The sequence below is a fragment of the Schistocerca gregaria genome, chromosome 2 (assembly GCF_023897955.1).
Source record: "Schistocerca gregaria isolate iqSchGreg1 chromosome 2, iqSchGreg1.2, whole genome shotgun sequence".
Lineage (NCBI taxonomy): Eukaryota > Metazoa > Arthropoda > Insecta > Orthoptera > Acrididae > Schistocerca > Schistocerca gregaria.
Genome location: NC_064921.1, coordinates 480,106,847 through 480,130,605, shown reverse-complemented (window position 1 = coordinate 480,130,605; position 23,759 = coordinate 480,106,847). Strand labels below are relative to the sequence as shown.

The 23,759-nt window shown below is 40.8% G+C and overlaps 1 protein-coding gene across 1 annotated transcript in view; it reads right to left on the bottom strand.

Moving 5' to 3' along the window:
- Nucleotides 1-4,394: 4,394 nt before the first annotated feature.
- Nucleotides 4,395-23,759, bottom strand: part of LOC126335847 (glycerol kinase-like) — a 193,131-nt gene continuing 173,766 nt past the window's right edge. The window contains exon 11 of the mRNA XM_049999317.1: nucleotides 4,395-4,498. Coding sequence (XP_049855274.1) covers nucleotides 4,395-4,498 — 104 coding nt within the window. The remainder of the gene's footprint in view (nucleotides 4,499-23,759) is intronic.

Here is a 23,759-nt window from a genome sequence, read left to right as displayed (position 1 = left end):
TCCGTACATTCAAAAACAAAGACAAAAAACATTGAGCTTCAGCTATGTAAATTCTACATAACTCTAGTGTTATACTGTGTTTTAATTATGTCACTACAGGGTGTATTCATGATTATGTTTTTACTCTCTCATTTCTTGACCAGGATCTCTTACCTCAGATTGACATGTTTACCCATATCCATCACTCCTACAATTTTGTAATCATAGAAGCATCCCACATGTAAAGAACTGGTTTGATAGCATCCTGTGTAAAACTGCATTAATGGTTTGTTTGAAGAATTAGATGAAAGCAGAGGCTGAGTAATGTGAAAAGAGGAGCACTGGTTTTCTCAAAGTCGATGCTTTTTTACACGCACATGAAGTAATCTAAAAGTAATTTCTATGTAACCAACATAAGTAACTTAGAACTAGTCAACTTTTTTAGGACCATACTTCACAGATGTAGCCTACAGTGGCTGTTTCCATCCATTAATATACAGGGTGAGTCACCTAACATTACTGCTGGATATATTTCGTAAACCACATCAAATACTGACAAACCGATTCCACAGACCGAACGTGAGGAGAGGGGTAGTGTAATTGTTTAATACAAACCATACAAAAATGCACAGAAGTATGTTTTTTAACACAAACCTACATTTTTTTTAATGGAACCACGTTAGTTTTGTTAGCACATTTGAACATATAAACAAATAGGTAATCAGTGCCGTTTGTTGCATTGTAAAATGTTAATTACATCCGGAGATATTGCAACCTAAAGTTGACACTTGAACCCTCGATGTTCAGTTGCGTGTTGTAACAAATACGGGCCACGGGCGTTTCATAGGATGTGGAGGACGCATAAATTGGCCAACCTGTTCTCCTGATCTTACACCTCTGGACTTCTTTCTGTGGAGTACGTTAAAGGAGAATGTGTACAGTGCTGTTCCTACAACCCCAGAGGATTTGAAACAATGTATTGTGGCAGCCTGCGGTGACATTACACAAGATGTACTGCGGCGTGTACGACATTCATTACACCAGAGATTGCAATTGTGTGTAGCAAATGATGGCCACCACATTGAACATCTATTGGCCTGACATGTCGGGACACACTCTATTCCACTCCGTAACTGAAAATGGAAACCACATGCGTACGTGTACCTCAACCCTCATGGTAATGTACATGTGCATCAGTGAAAAAGACCAATAAAAAGGTGTTAGCATGTGGACGTAATGTGCTGTTCCAGTCCCTTCTGTACCTAAGGTCCATCACTGTTCCCTTTGGATCCCTATGTAATTCAGTGCTCTCCGATACACACGATCGAACAGCGGAGGAGTGGTACTCAAGCATCAACATTAGGTTACAATATTTCCGGATGTAATTAACATTTTACAATGCAACAAACGGCACTGATTACGTATTTGTTTATATGTTCAGATGTGCTAACAAAACTAATGGAGTTCCATTTAAAAAAACGTAGGTTTGTGTTAAAAAACACACTACTGTGCATTTTTTTTATGGTTTGTATTAACCAATTACATTAGCCCCTCTCCTCAAGTTCGGTCTGTGGAATCGATTCGTCAGTATTTGATGTGGTTTACGAAATATATCCAGCGATAATGTTAGGTGACTCACCCTGTACAACTTAACTAATTCCGAATCCCAGAGAGCTACCCTTCATGAAAGCAAGATACCATGCCTAAACATTGAATAAATGAATTAGAAATGAGCTGCAACACTTGTTGTTGGCTATCTCAACTTATGTATCAACAGCACTAACCAAAGCGGATGGTAAAAATGATTGTTTTGACACAGAGAGGTTAAAGAATTATAAAATACCAGAACAAGACTGGATGTGATGAAATGTATAGGAGGACTGGAGCAGATGATTATAATTGGAGTTCCAATTTCAAAATGCTGTGAAAAAGAACCACTACTCAGAATGACGTCAAATTTGAACTGAATACTATCAAAGAAGAGGGAAATGTTACAGGAGAAAAAATTAATGAAAATTTTACCATTGGATGGTACTGAAGGGTCTGATACACAAAATAAAAGATGTAGGTTACATGGCTGCTCCTCAGTTTGCATCTGAGACCTTCAGCATGAATGTCTCAATGCAGTATTGTGCACTGCTGGTATTTCAAGAGTGGTGATGTGTGCTAGTAGCTCTGCAGAAGTTTTGGGCACTCAGGCATATGGAAAAAGGGATTGATCTGATGTTTGCCAAGGGTATGGATAATATGATTCAGAATTCGAAGAGACAGGTTCTTTTGAAGTGTAGTGAGGCAGAGGGAGGAAAGTAGTTGATTCAATGTCAGTAGATGATGTGGCCACAACATTTTAGGAGAGATTGGTCAGTGGTGTACAGACATGCAGTGCATGGTAAACTGCCTGAATGTACCTATTACCTATGAGCACAGTGCATAAAAAAATCAAAATAAATTTAAAAAATCCTACATTTCTATCCATACAGAATCACCCATTTTGAGGAGTTCTTCATGCAGACCTGTCAGGATGACAGATGTTTGCTCTAGAATTTCTTGCCTTCATGGGAAGAGGACAACAAATGGCCATGGAACATTCTGTGGACAGATGAAGCTCATTTCCTTCTCCAAAGACATATCAATATGCAGAATTGTAGAATATGTGCAACAGAAAACCCACTTGCACGTCAATCAGCACTGCTTCATTCTGCAAAGTTGGCTGAATGGTTTGAGTTGCTGGTGTTGTTTATCATAGGGCCATTTTTTTTTCAAGGAGATGGGCCATGTGGGTGCTGTTACCTGTACCATCACTGGTAAATGCTATAAGAGTCTTTTGTGCAATGAAGTCATTCCAACCCTTCAACAGCATGGATGTGTTGGTAAGATCATTTCTACGCAAGATGCCATCCGTCCAACACTGCACAGCAGTGAAGCAGCTGCTGGAGAGACATTTTAGGAATGCTAGAATTACCAGCCACAATTTCCCTACAGTCTGGACATCCAAATCTCATGATCTTAATCGTTGTGACTTCTAGTTGTGGGGTTCAGTGTATTGATTAAAAATGTTGCTGAACTGAATGCATGTATTGCACAAGGCATTCTGAACGTGGTCTCTGATACACTCTGATCCGTTGTGGAAAATGCTATTTCTCAATTTCAAATTGTGGCAAAAAATGGTGGACAGCATATCGAACATGTTGCACCAGTCTCAAAATAAAAAAACCTTGTTCACTGTTGCTTTAAATGTGGCTTTTGGCTCAGGACAATTAAAAATGTATTTATCCCATCAAATATGCTATGACCTTTCCATGGGGGATGGGCTTACCTAACTAATAGTGCCATACCTGTTAAATTACAAACTTGTGCAGTAATACACATTGCTCAATATGGTTCGTTTAGTTTGCAATGCACACTGCTGCCATTAAATTTTGATTCAGCTGTCATTTGTAGTCAAATCCATTTGTATTATGATGCTTTGCAGTGCATCTAATGGGAAACTTTTAGTTATTTTTTTTTTATTTACATAATGTTTCCCGATTCTTTGATAATATTCTGTTCAAATTTGAAGTCATTCTGAACAGGTCTTTTTTTAAAGTAATTTTGAAAGTGAAACTTTAATTTCATTACCCTGTTAATTGAAATTAAATAAATTAATACAAATAACGCTATATGTTTTTGCTGCAAGCACAGATAGCAAGTAGAAAACTTACATTTTCTGTCAGCATTTCTATGTATTAATAGTGGTGTTGCTGTTTCTGTTAAAATAAAACATTTTGTTTGAGAAGTTCTGTCTCTGAAAAATTCTATTCGCTTCACCCGTAGAAAATATGCACACACAAACAGAATTATCAAGAGAAGTACATTCCATATATTGCAAAGAAAAATGCCGTCCCTGCTGAACTGTAGAGGGAACTGAAAACAGGTGTGTAGTGATGCATTAATCAGAAGATCTCAAAATGATGCGAGATTTTTGGTAAAAAATTTTATTTATTTTTGTTTCTCTTTCTAAATAATATCTGCAACTGTCAGCAAAAAATAATGAAGTTGAAGATCAGAGGCATCAAAACAATTGCAGAGGTATAGTTTTTGAATATGTATTTACATAATGTTTTATAATATGCTTAATAACATGACATCATGGATATTACTAATATAAACTCATGACATACAAAGTTTTGTTAGGACATTTTGCAGTTTAAGACAGCGTATTAACATTAATTTGCTACTTCCCTTGTGAGAGAGGAGACAAGATTGTTTTCAAAAATATGAGTACACTAAAAATATGTTTTCACAAATAATGAGATGTCACAAAAACAGCATCACATACTGAGAGAAAATCTTTTTGTGGTGCCCTGTTTAACAATTATTACATCTATTAATATTAAAATATATTATTTAACAAAAAATACTTCATCTTGTATCTGTTAAGACTGCTCCTTAGCAAATTCTTTGCTTAAAATTAGGAAAATAAAATTCGTGATGAGGAACAGAGTGCCAGGTAGAGAAGCCAGGAGTCTGTATCGTTCATCTACAAAGTTAAATGATATAAATTAAATATTTCAGAAAGTTGTACATTACATATACATGTAAAATAATTTTACCCTTACATAGAACACTCAAACATCTACAAATATGAAAACTGAAAGCTAAAACAAATTATTACTACATACATAATATAAATTAAGGGTATTATGTACAGACTTGAAATGATGACTGTAAAATTTACAAAGAACACTCTATGAGAGGTTTTATTCTAGTTTTGCTAGTTAACTAACTAACAAACTTTTTAGGTAATAACTTCTTGTAGCTCATTCTAAGTTCCTGTTGAGGCGCCACCAAAAAAATTTGTTCATTTTATTCCATAGTATCTTAAGGTATTGCTGCACAACACAAATAAATGAAAAGTCATTCTGGTTGCAAATTTGCTAGCATTAGAGTGAGATTTTCTTGTGACTCAAGCTTATTGATAGTGCCTCTGGACTGACTGTCACTTTTTCAAATCGCATTTTCCTCTGTCAACAATATTTTACTCCTTTGACTGCAGATGACTGCCACCACAGCAGTTTTAAGTGCACTGTACATTGAATATAGTTAAATCCTACAGCATTTCAGCACAGATGTGTCCATAGTGGTATCATCCACTGTAAAAGAAGCATATGCTTCTTTATTGTCTTTCTATGGTAGAATATGAGATCCATTTGACTGCAGCACTACTGGTGGGTCTTGTCACACTTTATCAACTGTCAACAAATGTTATTTCACTGCACACTCTGTAACCCTTTCATCAGTTCAACATCAGGCAAACCATACAATGCTTTGTAGTTTTCTGTAAACTCCACACATGGTGATTCAAAGTAAAGTTCAGAAATTTGGTGTCAACACTATGGCATACAAGCTCCACAATTTATAGTTTGTGGTAAATCTATTAAATAATATCCATTGTACATATTGTTTTTCTGTTGATTCAAAGTTTTCACACTTTGCTATGAGACTGTAGTGCTACAGACTGCAGTAAATAGTGTAAATATTTTAATACTCTCCCAGTACATGGCCAGCCCATAACAACAACAAACTAAGTACAGTGGAAGTATCCAGTACTCACCACATGTTGAAAGGTGTGTCACTGCACCACCTGAGGCACAGGCACTTGCACAAAATACTAAAAGAAATCGTAATTTTGCTGTAATGATTAGTTACTGCTGCAAGAGACAAATAGTTTTTGCTCCACAAGGTACTCATCACAATCCAAATAAAGAATCTAAATGTGAAATTCAATATATGTTTCAGTAGTCTTCCTTGGAACAGTAAAAGAGGCAAAAAGAATTATGTGAAGTTATACACATCACTACACGTGGAAGTCATTTCAAATACATCAGAGTTCTAATCAAGCAAGTGTCAGAAAATGTAAGAAATATTGAAAAAATATATTACGTGTGTTAACAATTGATGGAATTGAAAACTTTCATCAGACATTAATATGCTATTCACACCTTAGTTAGTGTAATTTTGCCATGGCGACAGCACATTTATGCGGGCGCTTGTCTCGAGTCACGGCACCCATCTTGCAGATAATTTTTTCATTCCTAATTCTTCAGTTAAAATATGATATATCCTTTCAGATGACGTCTGGCAAGCATGAGCAGTTTCATGCACTTTCAATTGGCGACCATTTTGTGGACCTTTTCAATGATTTGTATGGTGACACACCTCGGCCGACCACAGCGTGGATCATCATCTAAGCTCTCTCGACCAAATTTAAATTCATTTGTCCACTTGGCAACAGTTGAATATGAAGGAGCAGAGTCCCCCAGTGTATTCTGAAAATTGACATGAATGCCGTTTGCTTTCATACCTTTCTTTACAAAGTACTTAATCACTGCTCGGATCTCGATTTTTTCCATCTTCGCAAATCACTACATGTGAACAACAACAGAGCCATGTCACCACCACAGCTTTCTTCCAAGAGCACTGAGCTGGCACATATTTACAAGGAACAGTCCAATTAATATCACGTGAGCAACTTGTTGCGCTAGTGCTGACCTCTCGTGGTGATTCTGAGAACTTTTCAAACAACTCTCATATTTATTTTCTCTTCCACATGCCTCTTCACAAGCTGCCATGCTTCTACCTGCCTCTTTACACACTCTCGATCTTCCACCAAACACCCTCTCTCTCTGTCACTTGCATTCTCATGCCCTCTTTCTCCTCTCACATCTTCTCCTGCCAACTACCCCCCTCAATCTTCCACATATCTTCTATGGCTCCACCTTTTCTCTGTGCAGCTGCTCCTCCCCTTCTCTCTGTTTGTGTCCTCCTCCTCCTTCTTTGTCTATCTTCTCCTCCCCTCTCTCTGTCCCTCTCTTCCTCCCCACGTCTCCATACTCATTTCCTAATGGTCCCATCTCCCATTATCCATCCCCTTCTACCCCCTCTTTCTTTTTCCATTCCTTACACTATCTACCTCCACTTTCCCCCAGCTGTGCCCACCAACACTTATAGCCCCTGAAAAACAGGACAATTAAGTATACCAATATTACTCCCACAACACATGCCATGCAGAAGAGCCTATATGTCTGGGACTTGAAGACCATTTTTTCCCCTGATGTATAGGATGCCCTACATAGTAGGTCAATAAGGCAGGCCAATACTAACACAACACGTCTTTCTTGCAAGGCAGCCTACACATGACAGATTTGAAAATAATATTTTGCCCTTGATGTATAGTATGCCCTACAAAGCACATTGATAAGCTAGGCTGATACCACTCCCACACAACAATCTTGTTGTGCAGTGCAGCCTACACACCAGGGGCCAGAAAAAATAATGTTTTACGTCTGCTCCCACAGGGTCTAGGAGATTCTAATCTCCACAATGCTGGTACTCGTGGAGTTTGTTGCATGCATACCAAATTTGGTTGAAATTGATCCAGAGATTTGGGAGGATAGATGCTCGACTTGCTTACACACAAGCTGATTGGCATATGTATAACCTTCTCCCTACACCTTTTCTGACATACACTGAACCAGGCATCAATTTTCATCGATGAGACACTGTCACTTCGTCAATGGGTGGCAGTTTTTGCAGTGTGCCTAAAGGGGGCACACAGAGAGGCAGTGGAGCAGCATGCTACACAACAGACGTACCCAGTGTTTATATCCTCATGTGGCATAATGTGAGGAGGTCTAAAATTCAGTAGTAATTGTCCCTGTGTGATAGTGCACTGCAATGGATGGAATATTACCACTTGATGGTTCTTAAATTCTTAGCTGCAGATTACTGAGGCAGATTGCACTGATGACTGACTGGAATTCTATCTAAGCAACTACACCATGTTGAATCTGATGAGTATTCAGTTGCCGAACCTGAACTAATCACTTTGTTATTGAAGGCCCCTTCCACTGTAAACTCCTTGGCAACACTGCAGTGAAAAACAACTAAAGTAACAGTGTTAGAGGCTATCAATGGTTTAATATGTCATTTTTCAAGTGGTGAAGCCAACTTCTATTTGGTTACTTTTAAGGCCATGCAGCAAGTCTTCTCTGTAGGGTTACCGGAACTTTTCTAGTGTATTTAGTGGTAATACATGTATGTTATGCTATTAATGCTCAGTGGTGAGCTGATTATTGCTTAGCTTATAATCACTTGAAGCATGGACATCATGTTCCAGGTCTCACTGACTAGATTTATTCCTTTGTGTAACTATGCATATGGCGTGAATATAACTGTTTTCTTTATACTGTTGTAAAGTGACTAATTATCAACAATGGTGTTTGTAAATTGTAACTAACCTGTAAGAAGCAAACCTTGATCAAAGTGTTGAATAGTGGCCTTACTATAGAGGAGCAGATTATAAATCTGTTATTAGTTTCAATCACAGATTTTTTCTATCAATTAATTGTTCCAAGGTCAAAGTAACATATTTTCAATTGAAAACTTTTTCCCTATTAAAATGTATCAAATTTCTTTAAAGACTCTTTAGTAACTGTAATAGGTGAAGAGAACATTGATTGTCTCAATTATTGTTATTGTCAAAAGTTTAACTGAGCCTTACTTGCAAATTATTTTCTTACCAAATGTTAAAGTTTATTGGAAACGTATCTTTTAAATTTTGCCAAATTTGTTTTGTGGACAATTTTGATAAATAAAACAAAATTGGTTCTGTAAGAGATTCACTTTCTGAAGCCTAGTACCTAACCACTCCCTCCTTCATGCATTGCTACCATCTTTCAATTGTAGCAGTGTACTCCTGCATCATATGAAATACAAAGGATATTTACCAAACCAAGAAAATTAGTTTAATTAAAATTTATTGTTTGGCACTGTTCCTTGTGTTTTGTTACAGGTTATACCACTGTCAAGCAAGCACACCCAAGGAGCGACTGGCTCTCCAGTTTGAAGAACAAATTTTTACAATATAAACTAAGTTTAAAGGCCAAACCATTGACAGAAGCATAACAGAATAAACACAGACACTGTGTGGCACTTTGGAGTGTATGCTACAGCAGAGTAAACAAGATATAAACAAGGTAGATGTGGCTGCTAACCTGTGTTCCAAATTCCTTTCTGTGGTGCAAGACAATATTGAATTTTCATAGGACAGTTCTCCTTCCTGAAGGCAAATATTGTGTAAGCAAAGCTGAATCCAAAATTTCGCCCAACAAATCAAAGTCGACACCCACATTCCCTACCACAATCCTCACATGCTCATTATATTTCATTTCACTTTGCAACCTTATATATAAACAAAATGACTGTGCCAAGCAGAATACTAGCAATGCTGCATCTGAACATTACTGATTTGTTTTTCCCAATCATCTGCATGATCTAATCCTATTGGATTCAAGATTCGTTCCAAATTAATATAGGTGGGAAACAAACCCCAATGCTGGAGAAATTACAGGCTAAAGAAATACAGTTTCAGCTTTGAAGCATTAGTTTGTATTTGTAGGAAAGGTTGCTAGATAGGGTTAATGCGGGTGCGGAGCAATAGCGGTGTGCCACACAGTGGTGAAACTGGAGTGTCATACCACTGTAGGAAGCTTCCCAATGCAATTGCCAGGATGATACAGGAAGGTGAGCTTTGTCAACTGAGTCTAGTGTGGAGATGGTGCAGTTTTTGCATGTATAGCACTTATATCTACATCTATACACACAGCCTGCAAGACACTGTACGGAGCATGGCGAGAGTACTCTGCACCACTCCTAGTCATTTCCTTCCCTATTCCACTTGCAAATAGATTGAGGGAAAAGCAGCTGTCTATATGCCTCCATATGAGCCCTAATTTCTCGTATCTTATCTGTGTGGTCCTTATGCAAAATGTATGTTGGCAGCAGCAGAATTGTTCTGCAGTCAGCTTTAAATGCCAGTTCTCTAAATTTTCTCAGTAGTTTTCCTTGAAGAGAGCATTGCCTCTCCTCCAGGGATTCCATTTGAGTTCATGAAGCACATCTGTAACACCTGTATGTTGTTTCAACCTACCATGAACAAATCTAGCAGCTCGCCTTTGAACTGCTTCGATGTCTTCCTTTTATTCAATCTAGTATGGATCCGAGACACTCCTTAAGAAAAGGTCACATTAGCATCCTACAGGTGGTCTCCTTTACAGATGAATCATGCTTTCCTAAAATTATTCAATAAACTGAAGAGAACCATTCACCTTTTGTACAACAATCCTCACATGCTTGTTCCATGTCATATCGCTTTGCAACGTTATGCAAAGATGTATAAACAATGTGACTGTTTCAAGCAGGACACTACCAATGCTGCATCTGGACATTACTGGTTTGTTTTTCATACTCATCTGCATGAACTAACATTTAGAGCACGTTGCCATTCATCGTACCAACTAGAAATTTTGTTAAGTTATCTTATATCATCCTGTAGTCACTCAACTTCGACATCTTGCTGAACAACACAGCACCATCAGCAAACATCCAAAAGTTGCTGCCCACCATGTCCACCAGATGATTTATGTGTATAGAAAATAAAAGCACTCCTATCACACTTCCTTCGGCACTCCTGATGGTACCCTTCTCTTCAGTCATCACTGAAGACGACATACTGGCTTCTATTACTTAAGAAGTCTCTGAGCCACTCACATATCTTCGTTTAGAGTCAGCAGTGGGGCACCACGTCAAATGCTTCCTGAAAATCTAGAAATATGGAAGATGCCTGTTCTCCTTCATCCATAGTTCATAGTGCATCATATGGAAAAGAGGCAAAAATGTTAACTTCGTTCCAGCCAAACCTGTTTATTTATTTATACGCGACCAGAAGACTTTGCTGTCACACTCAAATTCGAGGTCCGTAGACACAATATTTCTGTCAACTGCAATGAACACTCTCCTCTTGTGGTGTCTAATCTTCTTTCCGATATATGTTTCATGACTTACTAAATGTCTCATAGCTATTGTCTTCAGGTTTCTGCCAGATCTCAGTCCCCAGAATAATATGAGTGCAAGATATTTCCTGGAGGGCAGTAAATTCGGGAAATTTATTATTTATACTTCGACAATTTACTGATAAAATTTTGACAGTTGACGTGTCTTCACTCTCTGAACAAAGTTGACAAAGCTTTTGGTTGAGATCCCCCTCTCAGCTCCAAACCTAGGATCCTGATCAACTCTGAGAAGAATGTTGCAAATTGGAGGCCAGCAGACTTCTCCACCCTCCCAGCCACTTTTATGAATTCAGCAAGCCCCAGCCCACATGTGCCTGATTAAACCCTGCTGAAGAAACAGCCAGATGTTCACTTTCAGAACAGGTGAGGCCAGATGGTCAGCTTCCACCTCAAGTGACACAATCATGCTACCACATGCCATCTGACCTGCTGTGAGGCAAAGTCCACTGCACCGGGTATAAGAGGAGATGCCTCAGCAGCACAGCCTGTGAGCAAAATGAACACCTGCGGTGTCCCATGTGATGTGCCAAATTCGCCACCACTGCTGTAGTCCAAGCCATCAGTCTGAAGGCAGCTGATCATAGCCGAAAGTGCATTCAGCTGTTTGTGAACTGCAGCCAACTCCTCCAGCGTCTGCACATAATGCACACATCCTTCCCATCCCAGCAAGACTAACTAAAGAAGTAAACTATATACAGAAACTTAGATAAGCAATTTGCTGCCCATATGGTGTGTCACCAATGGACTCTGATGCCTTAATAAGCTGTGTAGCTGACTGCTCAGGAGAAATGAAAACTGCACTAAGCTACAGACTGCCTGAATGTACTGCATTACAGAATGCCTAAATGTACTGTTACAGATACAAAATGTAAAATTAAATCTCTCAAATAGAAAAACACAAACGAGTCTTACGAAATATGCTTTTAGTGAGACACAGTAAAAACCAAGTATGTATCTTGCTGCTCTGGAGATATGAAGCTGTTGTCCTCCAGTTTTTGCATATTTTTATATTTCTGATAATTTATCCCCTCACCAGGGGCAGATTGAGTGGACTTGTTGAGTAGGTTCTCCACAAGCAGAGACCCTTGAAGGGACAGCATAGGACAATCGTTTGTGATAATCTCTCCAGCAGGTATAGGAATGAGTTAACTAGTAAATACTTCAGAGTTTTGGGAGGGGGTGGGGTGGGGGGGTGGGGTGGGGGGGTTGGGGGGGGGGGGGAGGGGGGAAGGGAGAGTTAAAGTTTTGCCCACTACATGCAGGACATCACAGGGCTTGATTTTTGCTACATTCAGGTGCTACTGAGGGTGAAATAGCGATATTTTGGAAGGCATGTTCCTGAGGACCAATCACATGTGATTTTTGCTGGAAAGTCTAATAATTTGGTTGGACTTTTATCAGTTGGTAGCGACCTTCAAAAGCTTTTGCTTTATCAATGGAGGCAGTAGTACTATGTATCCTGAAGCTACAGCAGCAAGGCCACTGAATCTGGAGGCAGAAAGAAACAGGCAAGATTCTTTTCATGTGATCAGCTCTTTTCACTGTAATCAGTCAGGGCACATGGCTAGGGTTTGTAAGTTTTGGTGCACTAATCTCGAGAACAATTGATGGTATCGGCAAGGTGGTTGATCACTAAAAGGTAGTAATAAGATTGGACGGTGAACTGCTATTTATAATTAATAACGGTGTGTTTCAGTGAATGGTATGCTGTGATACATTTTTGAATGTCTTTAAGAGAGGAAATGAATTACCGAATAAAAAATACAGAATGCCATTTAAAAAAAGTCATACTGCTGTTCATATCTTTGTAAAAAACAAAGCCATAATGAAGGCAATCATGCTGATTGATATACTGTGTGTGTGTGTGTGTGTGTGTGTGTGTGTGTGTGTGTGTGTGTGTGTGTGTGTTGCTGTTCATATCTTTGTAAAAAACAAAGCCACAATGAAGGCAATCATGCTGATTGATATACTGTGTGTGTGTGTGTGTGTGTGTGTGTGTGTGTGTGTGTGTGTGTCTTCAATTCTTTCTCACTATATTATTACCTGAGGAGTTGTTTTTAGGGTATATGTCTACTACAGTCAAATCGCATACCCAGTCAACAAGTGTGCAACATTCCTGTTGCAACCATTTTCGTCTCTACTATCAGCTTGGTCTATTTGATTATAGAAATAAGTTGGAAAATACTTTGATATGTACCATGCCATTGGTCATTACACAGCTTCATACTTCTGTATTCACTGCACTTGTACTCTTCCTAAGTACAGTCACTGTGTCAAACCTATACACCATTATAGATGTGAGTATACCATTACTTCCTTTAATAATAATAATAATAATAATAATAATAATAATAAAGAGGGTACAGGTAATTTCCTCAATGGATTCACCTGATCAAGGTACAGACTATCCCTTCTAAAAGTCCGTCTAACCTTACAGCTTTCTTACCTAAATTGAATGGTACAGGCTATTCTAGGGATTCACCTTACTAAGGTATAAACCATTTATCCTGTAATCTGCCTAAACTTTTCCTTTCCTTCACCTCATCCAGTACTTGGGTGTGCCCCATCTTAACTTCATCAGTAAACACAATTACTATCCCCTGTTTACTACCTTTTCTCACACTAATTGCTTTCTGCTGACATTACCTGATTACCCTCTATCTAAATATCTTAACTTTTAACTCCTTTTTTCCCTTACTCTTGTTTATAATATATATGTATCTTGCTTCTACTTACTGATACATACTGCTTTTCCTTTACTTTCTTATAGTTACCAGATTTAGACAATACAAAAGATTGCTAGTTATTAAATCTTCTTGTTCTCTTGTAAACTCATAAGAATTAGCTTTTTATGTTCAGCTAAGAATTTTAAGATGCCATCAGTCTGTGTTGCCTACCATCTTCTACTTGGATACTTCGCCCCTACAATGAGTGGTGTGACTAACATGTGTCACTTACTTAACCCAAAATAAATCCTGTTAGCCCAGTGTTATCGTTATATGTGAAATACCCGCCAGTACAATCTCACTGTATGAAGTTGTAAATTCTATCATATAGACTGTAAAAAGAAGAGGTCCTACTATAGGACCTTCACATATAGACAACAGAAAGATAGATTTGGTACTCCTAATGGAGAAGTAAGGAAAGAAAATAGAGACATTTATATTAGGATCAAAGAAGAAAAGAAGACAAACCCCATAGATGGATTCCCTTACCACTCCCCACCCCATAAACCACACCTTCTAAGATACTTCACTGTGGCACTGGGTATAGAAGTTGTTCAACATTCCATACAGAATTGACTTGCCATGGCTTTACCATTCCAGACAGCCCAAAACTTGATCCTAACAAGCCTCTATGAAATGCATTGGAAAAGGCAAGTATATTCACATAAGACATCATCAATGGTCAATATAATTTCTTGATCATTTCCTCTCATTGGTCAATAATCAATAGGAGTGATATCACTGCCCATGGTTAACCTCCCCTAATACAGTTCAAATACAAACCCAATCATTCTATTCTTCTTTCTTTACATTTGAAAAATATGCAGAACCAATAACTACTTATTCTCCATTCCAGAATATTTAGCTTGCTATATTCATGACTTATGCAAAGACCATGTGATTTAAAGCAATTCTCTACGAGTGTCATAGTCCTACAACTATCATAAGATAATAGAGCCAGAATTGTTCTTATACTTGGTTTTTCATGTACTGCATGTTAATTCATAGTTAAGTTTATTAACTAAGCTCATGGCTGTCTATATAAACATGTTGTTGTTGTGGTCTTCAGTCCTGAGACTGGTTTGATGCAGCTCTCCATGATACTCTATCCTGTGCAAGCTTCTTCATCTCCCAGTACCTAGTGCAACCTACATCCTTCTGAATCTGCTTGGTGTGTTCATCTCTTGGTCTCCCTCTATGATTTTTACCCTCCACACTGCCCTCCAATACTAACTTGGTGATCCCTTGATGCCTCAGGACATGTCCTACCAACTGATCCCTTCTTCTGGTCAAGTTGTGCCACAAACTTCTCTTCTCCCCAATCCTATTCAATACTTCCTCATTAGTTATGTGATCTACCCATCTAATCTTCAGCATTCTTCTGTAGCACCACATTTCGAAAGCTTCTATTCTCTTCTTGTCCAAACTATTTATCGTCCATGTTTCACTTCCATACATGGCTACACTCCATACAAATACTTTCAGAAATGACTTCCTGACACTTAAATCTATACTCGATGTTAACAAATTTCTCTACTTCAGAAATGCTTTCCTTGCCATTGCCAGTCTACATTTTATATCCTCTCTACTTCGACCATCATCAGTTATTTTGCTCCCCAAATAGCAAAACTCCTTAACTACTTTAAGTGTCTCACTTCCTAATCTAATTCCCTCAGCATCACCCGACTTAATTCGACTACATTCCATTATCCTCGTTTTGCTTTTGTTGATGTTCATCTTATATCCTACTTTCAAGACACTATCCATTCCATTTAACTGCTCTTCCAAGTCCTTTGCTGTCTCTGACAGAATTACGATGTCATTGGCGAACCTCAAAGTTTTTATTTCTTCTCCATGGATTTTAATACCTACCCCATATTTTTCTTTTGTTTCCTTTACTGCTTGCTCTATACAGAGATTGAATAACATCAGGGAGAGGCTACAACCCTGTCTCACTCCCTTCCCAACCACTGCTACCCTTTCATGTCCCTCGACTCTTATAACAGCGATCTGGTTTCTGTACAAATTTTAAATAGCTTTTCGCTCCCTGTATTTTACCCCTGAAACCTTCAGAATTTGAAAGAGAGTATTCCAGTCAACATTGTCAAAAGCTTTCTCTAAGTCTACAAATCTTAGGAACGTAGATTTGCCTTTCCTTAATCTAGCTTCTAAGATAAGTAGTAGGGTCAGTATTGCCTCTCGTGTTCAAGTGTTTCTACGGAATCCAAACTGATCTTCCCCGAGGTCAGCTTCTACTAGTTTTTCCATTCGTCTGTAAAGAATTTGTGTTAGTATTTTGCAGCTGTGGCTTATTAAACTGATTGTTCGGTAATTTTCACATCTGTCAACACCTGCTTTCTTTGGGATTGGAATTATTATATTCTTCTTGAAGTCTGCGGGTATTTCGCCTGTTTCATACATCTTGTTCACCAGATGGTAGAGTTTTGTTAGGACTGGCTCTCCCAAGGCCGTCAGTAGTTCCAATGGAATGTTGTCTACTCCGGGGGCCTTGTTTCGGCTCAGGTCTTTCAGTGCTCTGTCAAACTCTTCACGCAGTATCGTATCTCCTATTTCATCTTCATCTACATCCTCTTCCATTTCCATAATATTGTCCTCAAGTACATTGCCCTTGTATAGACCCTCTATATATTCCTTCCACCTTTCTGCTTTTCCTTCTTTCCTTAGAACTGGGTTTCCATCTGAGCTCACAATGTTCATACAAGTGGTTCTCTTTTCTCCAAAGGTCTCTTTAATTTTCCTGTAGGCTGTATCTATCTTACCCCTAGTGAGATAAGCCTCTACATCCTTGCATTTGTCCTCTAGCCATCCCTGCTTAGCCATTTTGCACTTCCTGTCGATCTCATTTTTGAGACGTTTGTATTCCTTTTTGCCTGCTTCATTTACTGCACTTTTATATTTTCTCCTTTCATCAATTAAATTCAATATTTCTTCTGTTACCCAAGGATTTCTACTAGCCCTTGTCTTTTTACCTACTTGATTATCTGCTGCCTTCACTACTTCATCCCTCAAAGCTACCCATTCTTCTTCTACTGTATTTGTTTCCCCCATTCCTCTCAATTGTTCCCTTACGCTCTCCCTGAAACTCTGTACAACCTCTGGTTCTTTCAGTTTATCCAGGTCATATCTCATTAAGTTCCCTCCTTTTTGCAGTTTCTTCAGTTTTAATCTACTGGTCATAACCAATAGATTGTGGTCAGACTCCACATCTGCCCCTGGAAATGCTATGATTAAGTTGTGCTCTGTGCAAAATTCTACCAGGCGGGTTCCTCTTTCATTTCTTAGCACCAATCCATATTCACCTACTACGTTTCCTTCTCTCCCTTTTCCTACTGCCGAATTCCAGTCACCCATGACTATTAAATTTTCATCACCCTTTACTATCTGAATAATTTCTTTTATTTCATCATACATTTCTTCAATTTCTTCGTCATCTGCAGAGCTAGTTGGCATATAAACTTGTACTACTGTAGTAGGTGTGGGCTTTGTATCTATCTTGGCCACAATAATGCGTTCACTATGCTGTTTGTAGTAGCTTACTCGCATTCCTGTTTTCCTATTCATTATTAAACCTACTTCTGCATTACCCCTATTTGATTTTGTGTTTATAACCCTGTAGTCACCTGACCAGAAGTCTTGTTCCTCCTGCCACCGAACTTCACTAATTCCCACTATATCTAACTTTAACCTATCCATTTCCCTTTTTAAATTTTCTAACCTACCTGCCCGATTAAGGGATCTGACATTCCACGCTCCGATCTGTAGAACGCCAGTTTTCTTTCTCCTGATAATGACATCCTCTTGAGTAGTCCCCGCCCGGAGATCCGAATGGGGGACTATTTTACCTCCGGAATATTTTACCCAAGAGGAGGCCATCATCATTTAATCATACAGTCAAGCTGCATGCCCTCGGGAAAGATTACAGCCGTAGTTTCCCCTTGCTTTCAGCTGTTCGCAGTACCAGCACAGCAAGGCCGTTTTGGTTATTATTACAAGGCCAGATCAGTCAATCATCCAGACTGTTGCCCTTGCAACTACTGAAAAGGCTGCTGCCCCTCTTCAGGAACCACACGTTTGTCTGGCCTCTCAACAGATACCTCTCCGTTGTGGTTGCACCTACGGTACAGCTATCTGTATCGCTGAGGCACGCAAGCCTCTCCACCAACTCCAAGGTCCATGGTTCATAAACATACCAAAGCATACAGAATGAGATTTTCACTCTGCAGCGGAGTGTGCGCTGATATGAAACTTCCTGGCAGATTAAAACTGTGTGCCCAACCGAGACTCGAACTCGGGACCCTTGCCTTTCGCGGGCAAGTGCTCTACCAACTGAGCCACCGAAGCACGACTCACGTCCGGTACTCACAGCTTTACTTCTGCCAGTATCCGTCTCCTACCTTCCAAAATTTACAGAAGCTCTTCTGCGAACCTTGCAGAACTAGCACTCCTGAAAGAAAGGATACTGTGGAGACATGGCTTAGCCCCAGTTCTCACTCCTTTTTGTGCCTGTGTAATCAAATTCTCTTGTACCTTCTCTTGCAACTTTTCCAAGTCAATCGCAGGTGAAATTGGTAATGTAAACAATTTTAACAAGGATTCTCTTATGAAGGTTTTAAACATAACTTCTACAGGAGCTGATACTGTTGACATATGTGGTAATTCATAAAGGATTACTTGAAATTCTCGTACTAATTGTGCCCAAGTAGTGTGTCTTGTACAACAGTATCTTTTACAGTATTATCCTAATTCCCCTCATGACACTTTCATAAGAATTCATTTGTGGACTATATTTGGATATAGTTAAGTATCTTACTCATTCCCAAGCCAGAGAAGGAAATTTGCTACTCACCATATAGCAGAGATGCTGAGTCACGATAGGCTCCACAAAAAGATTCACACAATTATAGATTTCGGCCATTAAGGCCTTAGTTAGCAGTATACACACATACACACACATGCACACACATCCACACAAATGCAACTTGTACACATGTCTGCAGTCTCAGAGAACTGAAACCACATTGTGAGCAGCAGCACCAGTCCATCCATGATGGGAGTGGCGCCTGGGTGGGGATAAGGAGGAGGCTGGAGCAGGGAGGGGGAGGGACAGTATGGTGGAAGTGGCGGACAGTGAACAGTTGCAGTTTGAGCGGAGGGCAGCACAGTAGGTGCAGAGGGGGAGGGGGAAAGTAGTGGAAAGGAGAGAAATAAAAAGAAATTAAAAGCCTGGGTGTGGTGGTGAAATGACGGCTGTGTAGTGCTGGAATGGAAACAGGGAAGGAGCTGGATGGGTGAGGACCGTGACAAACATAGGTTGAGGCCATGAGGGATATGGGAACATAGGACGTATTGCAAGGAAAATTCCCAGCTGCAAAATTCAGAAAAGCTGATGTTGATGTTAAGGATCCACATGGCACAGGCTGTGAAGCAGTCATTGAAAGGAGGGATATCATGTTTGGCAGCATGTTCAGCAACAGGGTGATTCACTTGTTTAATGGACACAGTTTGTCAGTGGCCACTCATATGGACAGACAGTTTGTTGGTTGTCATGCCTACATAGCATGCAGCACATTGGCTGCAGCTTAGCTTGTAACTCACATGACTCTTTTCACAGGTAGCCCTGCCTCTGATGGGATACATGATGTTAGTGACCAGACTGGAGTAGGTGGTGGTAGGAGGATGTATGGGACAGATCTTGCATCTTGGTCTGTTACAGGGGTATGAGCCATGAGGTAAGGGATAGGGAGCACGGGTCGTGTAAGGATGGACGAGTATATTGTGTAGGTTTGGTGGATGGTGGAATACCACAGTAGGAGGGGTGGGAAGGATAGAGGGCAGGACATTTTTAATTTCAGGGCCAAACTAGAGGTAATCAAAACCCTGGCAGAGAATGTAATTCAGTTGCCCCAGTCCCGGATGGTACAGAGTTACAAGGGAAATGCTCCTCCGTGGTCGGACTGTGGGCTTTGGGAGGTGGTGGGAGACTGTAAAGATAAGGCACGGGAGATCTGTTTTTGTACAACAATGGGAGGATAATCACGGTCAGTGAAGGCTTCAGTGAGCCCCTTGGTATATTTTGAGAGGGACTGCTTGTTACTGCAGATGCGATGACGATGGGTGGGTAGGCTGTACAGAAGGGACTTATTGTTATGAAATGGTTGGCAGCTGTCGAATTGGAGTTATTGCTGGTGGTTGATAGGTCTGATATGGATGGAGGTACTGATGTGGCCATCACTGAGGTGGAGGTCAACATCTAGGAAGGTGGCTTGTTGGGTTGAGTAGGACCAGGTGAAGCAAATGGAGGAGAAGCTGTTGAGGTTCTGGAGGAATGTGAATAAGGTGTCTCCACCTTCAATCAAGATAGCGAAGATGTCATCAATGAAACTGAACCAGGTGAGGGGTTTAGGATTCTGGGTTTTTAGGAAGGATTCCTCAAGATGACCCATGGATAGGTTAGCATAGGATGGTGCCATGCTGGTGCCCATAGCCATACCATGGATTTGTTTGTAGTTAATGCCTTCAAAGGAGAAGTAATTATGGGTGATGATATAGTTGGTCATGGAGACTAGGAAGGAGGTTGTGGGTTTGGAATCCATAGGGGGACTGGAAAGGTAGCATTCAATAGCAGTAAGGACATGGGCATTAGGAATATCAGTGTACAGAGAGGTGGCATTAATAGTGATGAGCAGGGCACCATGTGGTAAATGGACAGGAACTGTGGAGAGTCAGTCAAGGAAATAGTTGGTATCTTTTATGTAGGAGGATAGGTTCTGGGTAATAGGTTGAAGGTGTTGGTCTACGAGAGCAGATATTCTCTCAGTGGGGCCACAGTAACAGGCCACAATGGGGAATTCTGGTTGGTTAGGTTTATGGACTTTAGGAAGCATGTAGAAGGTGGGAGTGTGGTGTGTGGTAGGGGTAAGTAGAGAGATGGACTCTGGGGAGAGGTTCTGGGATGGGCCTAAAGATTTGAGTAGTGACTGGAGTTCCTGCCGGATTACTGGAATGCGATCACTGTGGCATGGTTTGTAGGTGGAAGTATCTGACAGCTGACGATATCCTTCTGCCACGTAATCCTTGCAGAACAAAACTGCTGTAGTGGAGCTTTTGTCTGCATGTAGGATTATAAGGTCAGGATCAGTTATTAGATGGTGGACTGTGGTTCTTCCTGTAGATGTAACGTTAGTTTGCATGTTGAGAGATTTGAGGAAGGAGGCAAGGTTTGAGGTAAAAAAAATTCTGGAAAGTTAACAGGGGGTGCTTTGGAGGCAGTGGGAGTGGATCACAGTTGGATAGAGGAGTGAACTGAGTTATGCAAGGCTCAATATTGATCATTGGTTGAGTCTGATTGGTCGGGTTGGTGGCGAAAAAGTGTTTCCACTGTGGAGACTGGGAGAAGGTCTTTGAATTTGGATTGGGGCAAAAGGTGAGGCCTTTGGAAAGGACTGATATTTCTGTGGGACTAAGGCTTCTATGGGAAAGGTTCAAAACTGTGTTGCAGGTCTGTTTAGGTTCTTGGTTCTGTGTGGTGGTGGGAGGGAGTTTTGGAGGGTGGGGTTTGTGTAGTACGACTGCAAGACAGGGTTTTGTCAGCTATGAGGGGACCTGGGGGAGGTTTGGAGGTTGTTGTAGAAGTGGTGGATAGTGGTAATCCACGGTGGGAATAGAAAGTGAGCAGGATGAAGAGCTTTTTGAGGTGGTGTTGTGCATGTTGGTCAAGTTCCTGGAGGGCAAAGTTTCATTGTGTGTTACAGGTTCCAGAAATTTGGAATTACATAGAAGGAGAAGTTTGCAGATGTAGAAAAGGTACTGCAACACCACCTCAAAAAGCTCTTCATCCTGCTCACTTCCTATTCCTGCCTCGAAGTACCACTGTCCACCACTTCTACAGCAACCTCAAAATCTCCGCCATGCTCCCTCATAGCTCACAAACCCTGTCTTGCAGACGTATCACACTTACCTCACTCTCCAAAACTCCCTCCCACCACCACACAGAACCTAAACAGACCAGCAACACAGTTATGAACCTTTCCTCCAGAAGCTTTAGTCCCACAGAAATATCACTCCTTTCCAAATGCCTCACCTTTTGCCCCACTCCCAAATTCAACCATGCAGAACTAGTTAAAGAGCTTCTCTCCTTCTCCCGGTCCCTACAGTGGAAACACTTTTTTGCCACCAACCCGATCAATCAGACTCAACCAAAGACCTATATTGAACCTTGCACAACTCAGTTCACTCCTCTATCCAGCCGTGATCCACCCCTACTGCCTCCAAACCAACCCCTGTTAACTTTCCAGAATGTCTTTACCTCGAACCTTGCCTCACTGTCATTCCTCAAATCTCTCAACATGCAAACTAACGTTACATCCACAGAAAGAACCCCAGTCCACCATCTAAAAACTGATCCTGATCTTATAATCCTACTTGCAGACAAAGGCTCCACCACCGTTGTTTTGAACCCCAAGGATTACATTGCAGAAGGACTCCATCAGCTGTCAGATACTTCCACCTACAAACCATGCCACAGTGATCCCATTCCAGTAATCCAGCAGGATCTCGAACCACTACTCAAATCCTTAGGCACATCCCAGAACCTCTCCCCAGAGTCCATCTCTCCACTTACCCCTACCACTTCCCGCACGGATGCCCCATTGTAGCCAGTTACTGTGCCCCCACTGAGAGAACATCTGCTCTCATAGACCAACACCTTCAACCTATTAACTGGAACCTATCCTCCTATATAAAGGACACGAATCATTTCCTCAACTGACTCTCCACAGTTCCTGTCCCTTTACCACATGGTGCCCTGCTCGCCACTATTAATGCCACCTCCCTGTACACTAACATTTATAATGCCCATGTCCTTACTGCTATTGAACACTATCTTTCCAGTCGCCCAATGAATTCCAAACCCACAACCTCCTTCCTAGTCTCCATGACCAACTATATCATCACCCACAATTACTTCTCCTTTGAAGGCATTAACTACAAACAAATCCATGGTATGGCTATGGGCACCAACATCGCACTATCCTATGCTAACCTATCCATGGGTCATCTAGAGGAATCCTTCCTAAAAGCCCAGAATCCTAAACCCCTCACCTGGTTCAGATTCATTGATGACATCTTTGCTATCTGGATTAAAGGGGAGGACACCTTATTCACATTCCTCCAGAACCTCAACGGCTTCTCTCCCATTTGCTTCACCTGGTCCTACTCAACCCAACATGCCACTTTCCTAAATGTTGACCTCCACTTCAGAGATGGCTACATCAGTGCCTGCACCCATACCAGACCTGCCAACCACCAGCAATACCTCCAATTCGATAGCTGCTAATCATTCCACAGCAAGAAGTTGCTTCCATACAGCCAAGCTACCCATGGTCGTCGCATCTGCAGTAACAAGCAGTCCCTCTCAAAATATGCCGAGGGTCTCACTGAAGCCTTCACTGACCGTGATTATCCTCCCATCCTTGTACAAAAACAGATCTTCCGTGCCTTATCTTTCCAGTCTCCAATTACGTCCCAAAGTCCCACACTCGGGCCACAGAGGAGCATTCCCCTAGTAACACAGTACCATCCAGGACTGGAGCAACTGAATTACATTATCCACCTGGGTTTTGATTACCTCTCATCATGTCCTGAAAAGAGAAATGTCTTTCCCACTATCCTTCCCACCACTCCTACCATGGTATTCTGCCATCCATCAAACCTACACAATATACTCGTCCATCTTTACACAATCCCTGCTCCCAATCCCTTACCTCATGGCTCATACCCCTGTAACAGACCAAGATGCAAGATCTGTCCCATACATCTTCTACCACCACCTACTCCAGTAGGCTCACTAACATCATCTATCCCGTCAAAGTCAGAGCTACCCGAGAAACCAGTCATGATTTACAGGCTAAGCTGCAGCCACTGTGCTGCATTCTATGTAGGCACGACAACCAACAAACTGTCTGTCCACATGAGTGGCCACCGACAAACTGTGGCCAAAAAACAAGTGGACTACCCTTTTGCTGAACACTCTGCCAAACATAACATTCCTCATCTCTTCGTTAGTCATGGTCCTCACCCGTCCAGCCCCCTCCCTGTTCCCATGCCAGCACTACACATCCGTCATTTCACCACCACACCCAGT